Source organism: Echinops telfairi, unplaced genomic scaffold (genome assembly GCF_000313985.2).
Source record: "Echinops telfairi isolate 266 unplaced genomic scaffold, ASM31398v2 ScPeMD7_2565;HRSCAF=3150, whole genome shotgun sequence".
Lineage (NCBI taxonomy): Eukaryota > Metazoa > Chordata > Mammalia > Afrosoricida > Tenrecidae > Echinops > Echinops telfairi.
In genome coordinates, this window is record NW_022106463.1 from 11,628,681 (window position 1) to 11,642,740 (window position 14,060).

General features: G+C 56.1%; 1 protein-coding gene across 1 annotated transcript in view; it reads right to left on the reverse strand.

Annotated features, from left to right (window-relative positions):
• Positions 1–14,060, reverse strand: part of DCLK1 (doublecortin like kinase 1) — a 161,594-nt gene that overhangs the window by 83,247 nt on the left and 64,287 nt on the right. The window contains exon 5 of the mRNA XM_045294001.1: positions 3,714–3,813. Coding sequence (XP_045149936.1) covers positions 3,714–3,813 — 100 coding nt within the window. The remainder of the gene's footprint in view (positions 1–3,713; positions 3,814–14,060) is intronic.

Genomic DNA, 14,060 nt, shown 5'->3' on the forward strand with positions numbered 1-14,060 from the left:
CAGGTGGGAGCACCAAGCCCTGACAGGTGGGAGCACCAAGCCCTGACAGGTGGGAGCACCAAACCCTAACAAGTGGGACACCAAGCCTTGACAGGTGGGACACTAAGCCTTGACAGGTGGGACACTAAGCCCTGACAGTGGGAGCACCAAGCCCTGACAGGTGGGAGCACCAATCCCTGACAGGTGGGAGCACCAATCCCTGACAGGTGGGAGAAGGGCTCTGATCAGGAGAAGCTGGGCCAGAAGCTTCATGGAAGCAGACAGCCTCATCTGGTACCCACGGAGAGGCTGGTGGATCAGAACCCCCAACCTTGCAGTTAGCAGACCAGCGTCTAGCCCCTAGCCACGGGGGCGACGATTTGGCACTGAGTGGTTCTCCAGTCTACGTGTGACAGACAGACAGACAGCCCGCCCTCAAAGCAGCAGGCGCAGCTTCCCTCTGGGCCGGCCTGGCCAGCATCTCTCTTCTCGAGACGGAGAGTCAAGACAGTTTATTTCTCTCAAAACGGTGCCGTCAGCTCTCCTGTCTGCGCTCCTAACGCTCTCTTGTTCTGCACGATGGCAAGGCTGTCTTCCCCTCGAAGGGGATGTCTGTGTGGTGACGTGCTTGATATGTTTACACAGGCCTTTGCCCTGAAGGGCCGCTGTGATCCGAGACGAAGACAGAAGGCATGTAGAGAGAGCTGAGAGGATGCCTTTGACAGAACCCGATGCAGCCACGGAAGCTCATTCTGGACATGTGACGGGCTCCTGACAAATGGGCGTAGTTCTTACTGCTCCTGTACAGACAACAGGAGCCCCGGGGCGGTAGTGCATGCACCTTGGGATGCTAACCACAAGGCCAGCAGTTCAAACCCTCCAGCTGCCTGAGAGAGAAAGAGGAGGCTGGCTGCTCCTGTAAAGATGGTCCACTGTCCTCAAGTCAGTGCGACTGATGGTGAGCCCTGTGGGTCCCGAGACCGTAACTGCTGATGGGAGTCGAGGGCCCAGTCTTTGTCCAGAGGAGGTGCTGGTGGTTTTGAACTGCCGACCATGCGGATCCCAGCCCGACATGCACCCACTGCGGCGGCTGGGCTCCTTCTGCTGTAAGATCGCCGAGAGCCAGCCTGGCCCAGGTGGCAGTGAGCTGGGTCTTCCTGGTTTGAAGGGGCGCCCACCTGCCGCCTTCGGAGGGGAAGTTGGGCTCAGGTATCCCACCCACTCTCCCCAGAGCTAGCTGGTTGTCCTCTCTGCGTCCCTCTAGCCAAACCCCACGACCACTTCACGACGCACGTCCACTGGCTGGTCCACAGCTGTGTGACAGGAGATCAGTCAGAGAGTACGGGGCCGGGCCCGTTCACCGACGCCCGGGTTACACACATCCCTGTGATTGGTGGAGACCACAGACAACGTCTCTCGGACACACGTTTGTCCTGGTCTCCCCAGGGTCCTTCAAAGAAAGGTCCCTTTAAAACAGTGGTCCCGAGGGCCCCGCGGGGCTGGTTCAATGCAATGCCGAGCGAGAGATGGGCTCAGGAGGTGATGGCAACTGCTTCGGGAGTTCCAGAGGGTGCTTTTGGTAGGTTTTCTAGCAATGTTTTTCACTCGCTCTCATGTTTCCCTACGTAATGGGAGGCGCTCCGAGCCGCGGGATTTCCGGTGTCCCCACAGGCAGGTGTAAGGTGCGCGTGGAGTCCAGAGATGAAGAAGAGCGGATGTGTCTGAATCGTGGTTCTGGAGACGATCACAGGAAGTACACGGACTGCTGAAAGGGCAGCCCGATCTGTGCGGGGGAAGTACAGCTGGAGGGTTCCTTGGAGGCGAGGAGGGAGAGACTGCGTCTTAAACCCTTTGGGCACGCTGCCAGGAAAGACTAGTCTGGAGAAGGACACCTTGCTTGGCAAAGCTTAGGGGCGGTGGGAACGAGGATGACCTTCCACAAGATGGGTTGGTGCAGCAGTTGTGCTGATGGGCTCAAACGTAAGAGCAACTGTGAGGATGGTGCCGGGCCAGCCAGTGTTTAGTGCTGGGGTGACTGGGTCGCCAACAGTCTGAACCGACTGGGTATCGAGACAAGATCTCTGTGTCCTGTCCAGGAATCTTCCCTGTGGCATGGTGAAGATTCTGAGGTAATGTTTCCACGGCCACAGCCGCCTTGGCAGCAAGGCCAGAAGAACTGGGTGGTGCCCCACCCCCATCAATGAGCATGATGAGCAAAGAGTCTACTGGAAGAATCCTGAGCAAAGGGAGAGACATGTGGGCCAGAGGGTCAAGTAGCCATGGCGCCCAGCCTCCGTGAAGCTGTGGGGGCCCACAAAGCCCCAAGACTGTGGCCCTGAGATCATCCTGAAATATTGAGGCGGCAATAACCCCCACGTCATCTTATAACCGAACGGGAGTTCAGCGGGCCTGGTACAGAGCACCAGCCTGCAGCACGAGCTCTTTGAAGAACATCGGTGTGGGGTCAGGGCGACAACAGCAACGGGCACCCGCTGGTGGGAAGCTCAGGGGCAGGGGAGACACTCGGAGGAGACGAGAGGCTCGCACACTGGAAGGCTGTCGTCCGTGCCACTGAACTGACCGTGCAGAAACAGCCGAGTCGGTGAGCATCTGCTCTGTCCACTCTCAGCCACACAGAGCACGAGGGAGCTTCACAAGCTGGGGGACAGGAAATCCAAACGTTCCCGGGAACATTTTGTCAATCAAATGCAAGACTCGGAGACCGTCTATAGCACCCCCAAAGTGACTTAGAAAGACAGAGCCTTTCCTGTTTGTTTGGTTACGAGCCAGGCTGCAACCACAAGGTCAGTAGTTTGAAGCCGCTAGCTGTCCTGCAAGCGAAAGAGGAGGCTGTCTGCTCCGGTGAAGAGCTGGTCTCGGAAACCCAGCGTAGTTCTACCCCGTCCTATAGGGTTGCCATGAACCAGAGTGGATTCAATGTCCTACGACGTCATGGAGTCATTTCCTAAGATGCTTCTGTCCTTGCGCCCCCCCTCCTAATGGATGACAGGCCAGTATGCCCAGCTTCTCAATGGTTAGGGGCCCCTTCATCCTTTCTGATACTCCCGGACATGACCGCATTATTAGTGAGCAGGAAGAAGCTACCCAGTGAGGCTCTCGGGCCTCATTTCTAGCCGGGTCAGAACTTGGCCTAAGACACCTTGGGTCATGCTGTGACGACAGAAGCCTCCCTCTCCACCCCAAGAAAACAGAACCGAGCAGAACACAGACAGATGGGGAGAAACCACCCCCTTCCCTCCCCAGGTGGGCAGATGTTGGACAACACATAGGTCAGGGCTCCAGGGTCTACACTCGCCTGCTCCCAGGTCTACACCAACCTGCTCACAGTCTACACCAACCTGCTCACAGTGTACACCAGCCTTCTCATGGTCTACACTAGTCTGGTCACAGTCTACACTAGCCTGATCATGGTCTACACTAGCCTGTTCACAGTCTACACCAGCCCGCTCCCAGGTCTACACCAGCCCGCTCACAGCTCCTCCCCAGCCGCCATCTGTTTTCTGTATCTGAAAGTAAAAGAAAAAATCAAAGAAACTGTGGCTAAAAGGCAGGCCAGTGGGAATCTGAAACTAGTTTGAGGACTGGGAGCTGACATAATCTTGGCCCCATAACAGCTCGTTTTGAAAACCGGCCTCACATTTCCCCTGGCTTTCAACTTGTTCTTGTTCTTTTTCGGGGGGTGGCGGGGGGGCTTGGGGGGTGTGTCTCCTCACCGCTTTCATCTAGCAGGAAGTCATCCTGGTAACGAAACTTCTCGGGTCCACATGCAATAAAAATGTCATCGTCGCCGAAGAAGTCTTGAAGGCACGTCACCTAGGAGAGAACAGGCCAGAGAGACGCATGAGGCTCTGCAGGGGGTCGGCACCGAGCACGCCCCCTCCCCGCCCCCGAATGGAATCAACAGACCGGGCGTCGGGCATATGTTACTACTCATCAACATGAAACATTTCCAGGGCGCAGGAAGACGGGGCAGGCCCACTCACCGGTAACTGCCCCATTGAAGCTACAAGGGGGTGAGGCGGCCACATGGGCAGGGGGAGAGGGGCTTGTAACTCTCCAGGGTCGACACGCACACACGTGTGTTTCCTGAGGCGCTGCAGCATGTATGTGCCTGGTAATCACAGCTTGGGGTTCACTACTGGAGAAAGATGTAAAATGAAAAACCCTCAAATATCCGTGCATGTAGCCTGCTCTGTACGCACTGCAGCCCGGGGTAGAAGGGAGAGAGCAGTCCTCCCAGCCGGGCCACAGACAACATCTGGACAAATGGACTCCCCACCCCGCCAGAGTGGGAGCAGCAGCCGGGGCATCAATGGACGCACCGCATTAGGCAGACCTGCCCCTCAAGGACTCTCTGACGTGTTGGGGAGCCAGGATGCTACTCTGAGGGTTGGCGGGCACCTGACCCAGGCCCGGGTGCTCTCAGCCGCTTCACGGGCATCTGGAAGCCGGACAATGAATACGGAAACTGAAGAACGGATGTGTTTGACGATGCCAGGGCTGCTGGGTGTTGAAAGTAACAGGCACGTACAGAAAAACCAAACACGGCTGTCTTGGACAGACGTGAGGACATGCTGTCAGGAGAGACGAGTCCCTGGAGAAGGCATCGTGCTCGGTCGAGTGGAGGTTGTTAAAAACAAGAAACAGGAAGATGCTCAAGGGGATGGAGTGACTCCGTGGTGGCGACCATGGGCCCAAACACAGCAACCACTGAGAGGACGCGCGGGGCCAGGCATGGGGTCGCTGTGGTGGGAACCCACTGCCGGGCTCCACCACCTTCAGAGGCCTGATGCCAAGTCCGAGGAGTAGGGTGCTTGCTCAAGAGCATCAGCTGGCATCACCCCGAAGGCATGGGAGAGGTCACCTTGGTGCCATGCCACTGGTATGCATTTACTGCCCCGCCGTCCATGACAGAAATCAAACACATGGCTGAATGACCAGAAACCCTTTGGTCTGATCTGTGCCCTTTCTGCTCTGCATCCTGGATGGGTTTCCGGTGGACAGCCTCACACCGGAGCAGGAATATGGACCAAAGGGCTCCTTGTTAGAAAGGCTCAGGTGACAGAGGAGGCTGTCACACCAGGTCACCGTCAAGTGGGCCGACGGCCACCTGTCCACTTGGCGCCTTTCCCTCCACCAAGGAGCCCCAGAGACCTGCAAGCACTTAGCGTGTGGCTGAAAGGCTGCTGGTTCGAACCCACCAGGGGTCTACAAGAGCGAGGCCTGGCCACCTGCTCCCACAAAGATGACAGCCCAGACGCCCGCTGCAGCAGCTCTGCTCTGTCGCCGGGGGTCACCACGAGTCAGAGTGCAGTCTAGGGTGCCCCACAACCACAGACGTGCTCTCCATCATGGGCAAGAATAAAAACCCACCCACGGCCATCAAGCGGGTGCCAAGGCACAGCACCACGAGGAGGAGGAGAGCGTGGGTCTGGAGCACTGGGTCTCTTTCAAAGCACCAGCTGTGCGGGCCAGGTCAGGAAGGGCCCACGAGACGTTTAAGGGACAGAGCATCTGTGACAAAGACGGCGAAACCGTTCCGAAAGGGTCATTTAGAAGTGCACCCCACTGGAAGATGCTAACCACGACCCTGACTGGGATTGTCGAAATTACTGACTGGGGGGTGCATTTGGCTCCGACTAAATATGAACGTGAACAGAGATATAAAGGATGAGACACTGGGAAAATGCAGAAGTGGGAATATCAAGGCTGAGCAGAGGCAGATGTCCAAAACTATAGGAGAAACGGGCAATGATGAAACTCAGTTCTACCTCAGACACCCATCCACGGTCATCCACCTGACCTCCGTCAGCCTCTTACCTCAGACAGCCTCCTACCTCAAGCAGCCACCTAACAACAGCCATCTTGCCTCTGTCAGCCATCTTATTCTGCAACCCATCTTACCTCAGTCTGCCAGGTTACCTCAGAAACCCATATTACCTGTTTAGCCATGTTACCTCAGTCAGCCATATTAACTCAGGAAGCACTTCTACCTCAGTCAGCCATATTAACTTAGGAAGCCATCTGACTTCTGTCAGCCTTTTACCTCAGAAAGTCAACTTGCCCCTGTCAGCCATCTTACTTCGGTCACCCATCTTACCTCAGTAAACCATGTTGCCTCAGCCATATTACCTCTGTCACACATCTTACCTCAGTTTGCCATATTGTTTCAGTCAGCCATGTTATCTCAGTCAGCCATTCTACCTCAGTCAGCCATCTTACATCAGTCAGCCTTTTACCTCAGACAGCCATCTTGTCCCTGTCGGCAATCTAACTTTGTTCACCCATCTTACCTCAGCAAGCCATGTTGCCTTAGACTGCCATCTTATGCCAGCGACCATCTTACCTAAGTCAGCCATATTACTTCAGACAGCCATCTTGCCCCTGTCAGCCATCTTACTTCAGTCACCCATATTACCTCTGTTGGCCATGTTGCCTCAGAAAGCCATATGACCTCTGTCACACATCTTACCTCAGTCAGTCGTTTTACCTCAGACAGCCATCTTACCTCAGTTAACCATTCTATGTCAGTCAGCCATGTGACCTCAGTAAGCCTCAGACGTCAGACAGCCATCTTACCTCAGACACCGATATTATCACAGACAGCCTTTCTACCTCAAAGAGCCATCTTGTCTTTGTCGGGCATCTCACCTCAGTCAGCCATTCTACTTAAGTCAGTCATCTTACCTCAGTCAGCCATCTTACTCCAGTCAGCCTCTTACCTCAGACACCATCTTGTCACTGTCAGCCATCTTACCTCAGCCCTTCATCTTACCTCAGAAAGCCATCTTACCTTGGTCAGCCATCTCACCTCAGTCAGCCATTCTACCTCAGTTAGTCATCATATTTCAATCAGCCATCTTACCTTAGGCAACCATCTTGTCTATGTCAGTCATCTTACTTCAGTCAGACATGCTATTTCAATCAGCCATCTTACCTTAATCACCCATCCCACTTCAGTCAGCCATCTCACCAGTCGGCCATTTTACCTTACACAACCATCATACCTGTCAGTCATCCTACTTCAATAAGCCCTCTTACCTGAGTCAGCTGTCTTACCTCAGTCACCCATCTTACCTCAGCCAGCCATATTACCTGTCAGTCAGCCATCCTACCTCAATCAGCCATCGTACCTGAGTCAGTCATTCTACATCACAGACAATACTGTCTGCTCAGTGGCTAAGCATTTCCTGCTAACCACAAGGCTAGCGGTTCTAAACTAACAGCCGGTCTGTGTGATAAAGATGTCTTTTTACTCCAATAAAAAGCTGTAGTCTTGGAACCCACAGGGGCAATTCTATTCTCTCCTATCGCGTCCCTCTGAGTCGGAATCTACTCGATAGCAGGGAATTTGAGTTTTGTTTTTACTTTGGGAACGCTATGGGCAAAGACTGGAATGCTAACCACGAGATTGATGGTTCCAGTGCAGCTTGAGGACAAGCATGGGGCCACTCTGAAGTGGAATGAATGCCGGTGCGCTTGGCTTGGGTTGATCTTTGGTTTCCGGTCTCACCGACGTCATGAGAAACACGGTGATGACTTCTGCCAGCTGTGTTTCAGAAAGTTGTGGGATGGGCAGCACGCCTGTTACAGTCTGCATGTTTGGAAACTGCCACTGAGACCTCTGCAACTCACAGCGGGTCCCGAGGACAGCGCCGGGCTGCTCCTGTGGTTTCCTGAGACTAATGTCCACGGGAGCAGAAAGCCTCGCCTCGCTCCTGAGGAGCAGTAGGTGGGCTTGAACCACCAGCCTTGCAATTAGCAGCCCGATGCCTACCCCACTGTCCTGCCAGGGTTCCCCATCGCAACCAAGATCCTATGGACCGGATTCCGTAGCGTGATCTCCGACTCCTGGGTCCACGCTTGTCAGAGCAGTACGATTTCACGTGGCTTTCAGAGGTTGACCTTTCAGACCTCGATCACCAGGCCTCTCTTCCCATTCGCCCTAGGTGGGCCAGAACCACCAGCCTCGCGGTCAGCAGTGGACCATGTTCACCGCTTGCATCTCTGGAGACCAGATGGGGTCAGAAACCCAGCTGACAGGTTTTTTTAAACTAACAGCCTGATTAACCCACGCTCAGAAAAAGACCGGTGATCTGCGACCAGGTCAGCCTGAACTGAAAAACCAGCTCCCAAGGTCTAGGAGCGGCGGGTTCTTGTGCACAGGGCTGGGGCCTCTGGGTTTCCCGCCGTAGACTCCATTTGATCATCACCAATAGTCACGACACGCCCTGCGAGCTCACGGTGTCTCCTGCGGATCAGACTGTCTCGGGAAGGGGTCCTGGTCTTGCGATGGGTAAGTGTGCCTCTGCTCACCCACCAGCAGTTGTGCGGAAGAAAGGCCCGGTGATGTGATCTGCAACCATCAAGGGCTGCTCACGGCAAGGTCAGCTCTTCAAAACCACCAGCCGCTCGGGGCTTTCTGCTGTCGTAAAGAGTGACAGTCTCAGAAGCCCACAGGGACAGGTCTACCCTGCCCTTAGGGTTGAGGGGACTCAGAATTGACTCGATGGCAGGGGCTGTCTTTGTCTTGTTTTTAATTTTGAGCATGTCTTTTATTCCCTAAAGGTCCTGGTTTTTTTCCTCTTAGAATGAATAGGAAATTCGACTAAGAACAACCCAGGACATTAAGGGCCACCGAAGGATGACCACAAATCACACACACCTCCCACTCCAGACAGCCACCCTGCACAGGGCCTCCAGCCCTGTCCATCTAGACGTGGTCAGACAGTCCCATCTTTCTCCCTCTGAGTGGCTGATGGGTTTGAACCGCCGAGATAGAAAACCCAGGGCAGTCTTTCTCCATCCTCGGGGTCAGTATGAGTCAGGAGGGCCTCTGTGGCCTTTAACAGTAAATGACAAAAAGAATTTCTGATAAAAGGAGAGGAGAGGTTTGAAAACACAGCAAGGTTGAATCCTTGCTTGTGGCTTCAGGCAAAACCAACCCCCCCAAAAAACAAACAAAAACTCAATAACAAAACCCCACCTACACGAGTCCCGAGCCCATTCCGCCTCGTGGAGACAATAAACAGGGTTTCACAGGCTGCAAACCTTTCTGGAAACACACAGCCTTGCGGTCTCCTGGGGAGACACTGGTGGTTTGAACCGCCGACCGGGGGCTAGCAGTCCACCCCACCTCCACCCTGGGCCCCCTGGGGCTTAGACCAGCCCCCTCGTTCTTTGCCAGAAGTCACATCCAGGCCCTCATGTGCCCCGCCCAGAGGCGTATGGGATGGACGTGGCTTCCCGTCCTCCTCCATGCTCAGGGTTAGAGGCAATAAGCTGGGGGGATGTGATGGGACACTGCCCCGCAGACCCAAGAATCACCCCCACGGACACAGGGGGCACTGGGCCCCGCAGACCTGGCCCCCCGCCCTCTCCTGATCTCACTAGCCATGTGATGCTGAGATGGCCCCTCGACGGCCCCACTCCCGGGTCTTATTTATTTATTTAATTATTTATCTCTCTCTCTCTCTCTTTCTGTCTCTCTTTCTTTCTTTCAAGGTGAGGTTGTAAAAAGCGACCAAAGTAAAAGCCAAGGAAAGTCGGGGTGATGATTCGACTCCCGGCATCCAGAATCTCAGCCCGCCTGCTTCCATCTTCTCTGGTGGAAGGCTGCCTTGTCCCGGAGCTGCCCCCCGGGGGACCCCGCTCATGCCAGAGCCGCTCCAGTGCCACCCACCATCTCATTGGCTCATCGTCAGACCCGGCAGACAGCCCTTTCTTGCTCGTTCATCTCAGTCTGCCAGCTCTGCTGAAACGTGTTCACCGTCGTAAGAACATCCGAGCCTGCGAGACAGATGGGACACAGGGTCCCTGCCAGGTCTGGACTTGCTTTAAATGTTGCTCTCTGTGTGTCACCAAGGAGCCTTGGTGGCATAGTGGGTATGTACCGGGCTGCTAATCTCAAGGTTGACAGTTCAAAACCACCAGCTGCTCCTAAAGAGAAAGATGAGGCTTTCTACTCCCGTGAAGGGTTCTAGTCTCAGAAACCCACAGGGGCTGTTCTAGCCTCTCCTAGAGGGTCAACAGGGGTTGGATTCTTCCCAATGGCAGTGAGTTTTACAGTGTGTCTGGCTCAAGTGACCCTCTGGGACAGCGTGGAGCGGCCCCTGTGGGTTTCTGGGGCTGCGGCTCTTCGCCGGAGCAGACAGCCTCATTTCTCAGAGCGGCCGGTGAGTTCAAACCCCACCAGACTTTGTTTAGCAATCGAGTGCTTAAGCATTGTGCCACCAGGCTGCTTCTTTTTGAACCTCGACCTCTAATACTTGTTCTCTTAGATGCCAGCAGAGTGGGGAAGGCCCCCGTTGTCCATCCCCAAGGAAGCTCCGTTCCCTGTAGCACTAGGTCCTGTGCACACCCACAGGCCACAGCGCCCAGACCTCCGGCCGGGCAGACCACATACCCTGGCTGTTCCAGGTCTGCTCAGTCACAGCTTGGCTTCCACGCACGGCCCCGGGTCCTGCCAATTCCCGGGGGGTCTCCTTCCCCGTCATCCCAGGCCTGGTTTCCTGCCTGCACTCAGCACTGAGGCCTGTTTTGACACGTGATCATCTGAGTCCATTCCTGGGACATCGTCCCACCCGCTGTGGTCTTGGGGGATGTCCACCCTGCTTGGCTGCCAGATGCTGTCAGTGTGCTGGCGTCGTGGAGTGGTCCCTGCCTTGGGGGGACACGTGCAGCTGAGGGAACCACCACCCAGCCCCTGCAACAGCCTCACCATCGTCCCTGTGGCTGACCCACTGCTGCAGCCACTGTGTCCATCATGTCCTTGAGGGTCTGCCCCCTTCTCACTGACGCTCAACTGGACGGTCCCTCCTGACAACGCGTCAAAGCCCGCGGGACGAAGCCTCGTCCCTCTCGTCTCCAAGGAGCTCTCTGGCCGCTCTTCTGCCCAGACCGTTGTGCGGGCTCTCCTGGCAGCCCCCGGTGCCGCCAACCGCCCTCGCCAAACCACCGTCCAAAGGAATGAATCCTTCAGTGATCTTCCTGGCCCAGCGTTCAGACACACGCGCGGCAGCTGAACATGTCCCGGCTTGGGTCAGGGGCACCTTGTCCTCAGCGGGACATCTGTGCTGATATGAGACTCTGCCGCCTCACAGGGACCCCGCAGGACAGGGCAGCACCTCCTCCTCAGGTTCCCAGACTGCGACGCTTGATGGGCTGGGAAGCCATGCTTTCTCCTGACATTAGGGACAGGCTGCGTCCTCTCTGCAGTCGTGGTTAAAGAGCAGGCTGCTTATTTTTTAAAAAGCCCGGCTCTTGGAGCGCCCCCTCCCCCAGGTGGGGGGCAGTTGGCCTCCTTCAGCCTGGAAACCCAGGAGGGAGTTCTACCCTCCCCACACGGAGGTCGCCTGTGACCAGATGACCTAGAAGGCGGTGTGAAGCCCCTGTAACTCGCCATCTTTCCATTCTTGATGAGGAAGGTACAAGCTGTGGCAGACTGAGGGGCTGGATGAAGGTGTGCAGCCAAATTCTCTGCGCTCATCACCCCGGGGTTTGGAAGGCTGACCCTGGCGGTGGGTGGAGGGAGGCCCTCATCAGCTGTGAGATAGGGATGACCCCCCACAGACGTGCTGCAGACTGAAAACCATCCCCACTCTAGCTCCCCTGCCCCCACCCCATCAAGGTGCTTCCACAAAAATTGTCTCCTGCTTGTGTGGCCGTGTACTCTGTCCCCAGAGGCTCCCTGTCTAAGAGAGATCAGGTCCCATTGTGTGCCGTAGGTAAGGTGCAGCCAGCCAACTGACTCCTTTCTGATACTGATCATAGATTGTTCCCCGACAGAGAGCTTGGGACGTGTGAGGTTGAGCCTTAAAGTCCTTCAACACTAAGGGGCACTCACTTAACTCTAGTGCGCCTCCGGTACCCACCCACCCTGTTACGCCTGTGCCTGCAGGAGGCTTGGAAACCCATGACCATAAACGGTTGGAAGAGCGTCCGCTTGCTTGTTGCTGACATCGGTCCGTCCTGCTCTTTCTGTCTGTTGACTCCCTACCTCTGCACCGTGGGTCCTCGGGCTGGGCCGTTGCGGAGCAGGGCCCCACATCTGAGAAAAGCAAACGATTGTGAGATTGTTTTTCTGGCCAGACGGTTCTGATGGCGAGCCCTCTGGAGGGAGGGCCTGTTGGCGGGTGTTCCTGGCCGGACGAAGAGAGCCACCAGGGCACATCGCCAGCCATAAAGGACAATCCGAGAACGAGCCGTGTTCAGATGGCTTCTCTGCGGCTCCATCGCAGGAGGTGTCTGCAGGGACTGCTGAGTTCCCCGGGCCGACCCCAAAGGTAGGCCGAGGAGAACTCCCTCTGCGCCGGTCGATGCGGAGGGCGGTACGGCTTGTCTGGGCCGTCCTAGGGGGGTTCCTGGCTGTGGCAGTTCTCAGGGACACCTCAGCTGACACATTATCTCTCTCTCTCACCCTCTCCCTGTCTCTCTCAGCCCCATAGGCCATGGTCTCGGGTGCTTGCTCCCTTGCCTGCAGTGGGCAGTCTCCAGGGTGTCCACGGCTGGCTCATGCCCCTCACCCAGTCCCTCAGGCCTTCCACAGAAGTAAGGTGTGTGCACGTGGGCCAGCCCGGCCAAGGCCATCAGGGTCCCTGTCCACAGGGCGCACAGGGGCCCTCTAGGACTGGCTGACGTAGGCACCTGCAGGGACTGAACCCAAGGGGTGGGGTGAGCAGGTGGCGGTGGGGCTGTCCCTACCATGTGTAAGTCAGCCCGCGTCAGGCCCTGCCTCCCTCCCTCACTGTGGGAAACCCTTCCCTGTCACGGGTGTCGAAACGGAGCAGGGACCCTTTGCCTTGCTTTGTAGATTTTAACCCAGAAAACGTCACGATAAACTGAGGCTGGAGGTGTGGGGAGTGAACAGGCCCCTTGAGATCACACTACAACAACCTCCACACGATGACGCTGCCTCTTGGTTCCTTTCTCTTCCAACTCCAGAATCCCACGTCCTCGCCTGCATGTGCCGGGCTACCGACTAGGCACTTCTGCTTCTGCCAAGCCCCAACCCGAACTCTCTGCCAGCGAGTCAGTGAAGACCCCAGCGGCCTCGGGACAGGCTAGAGCTGCCCTGCGGCTCTTCACGGGACTAGAAAGCCTCATCTTTCTCCCTTGGACCGGCTGGTGGTTTCTAACCGCCGACCTTTGTAACCACTTTGCCACCAGGGCTCCAACAGATGGAGTGATGATCGCCTGTCTGGAGTCCGGTATGAGTAGGATCGGGTCCAATCAGACATTCTTTCATGAAGTGTCTTTTCCAGTCAGTAACAGTGTGTGGAGTGGAAACTCCATCGTTCACCAAGGGTGAGTAGACTCGGGCCGGTAAACGCAGCGAAAGCTGGACCATCTCTGCTGTGTATATTTTCATCAACATTTTAAAAAGTATTTGAAAGCAGCTAGCTTTTCCTGACGGAGCCCCTGGAGCAAAGTGGCTGGAGGTGGAATGGCTGCTGACCACCAGCCACCCCACGGGGACAGACGAGGCTGCCTGCTCCCATAGTGACCTGCCGCCGCGGGGCCACAGGGGCAGCTCTACCCTCGCCGAGGGGCTCACTGCAGCTGGGAATTGACTCCACGCGGTGAGTGGGATTCTCGCTGACCGTGTGGCTGACCCATCCCAACAGGCGTGGGCCGGAGAGTCCAGTTCCTATGGATTTCCCTCCTGCTGTTTACGAAGGTGTCCCCTCTACCCACCCGTGCCCTGCCCTCCCAGGTCCAGACCTGGGCAGGCGGGGCACAGGTGAGTGTGCCGGCTTCCCCACGGAAAATCAGACCTTTTAGAAGCTTTGCAAGAGACTCACAACTGAGACAATTGTAGCATGGAGAGAAGCCCAGACTCCGTGTCTCGCCTCGTGGGCTGCAGTGTGATGCTGCGTCCCCACAGCCACGGCGCTGGCGCGTGGAGGAATCTCTGAAACGCTGCCCGGCACCCAAGTACAAGCTGGCTGCGTGAAACACTTCTATTTCTAATCGCTCGCCTGGCTGTGCAGCACAACATGAACAGGGATCTCTTAATATACAGTAAACGCCGTCTTCTCAAGTAAATGACATTTGTCAAA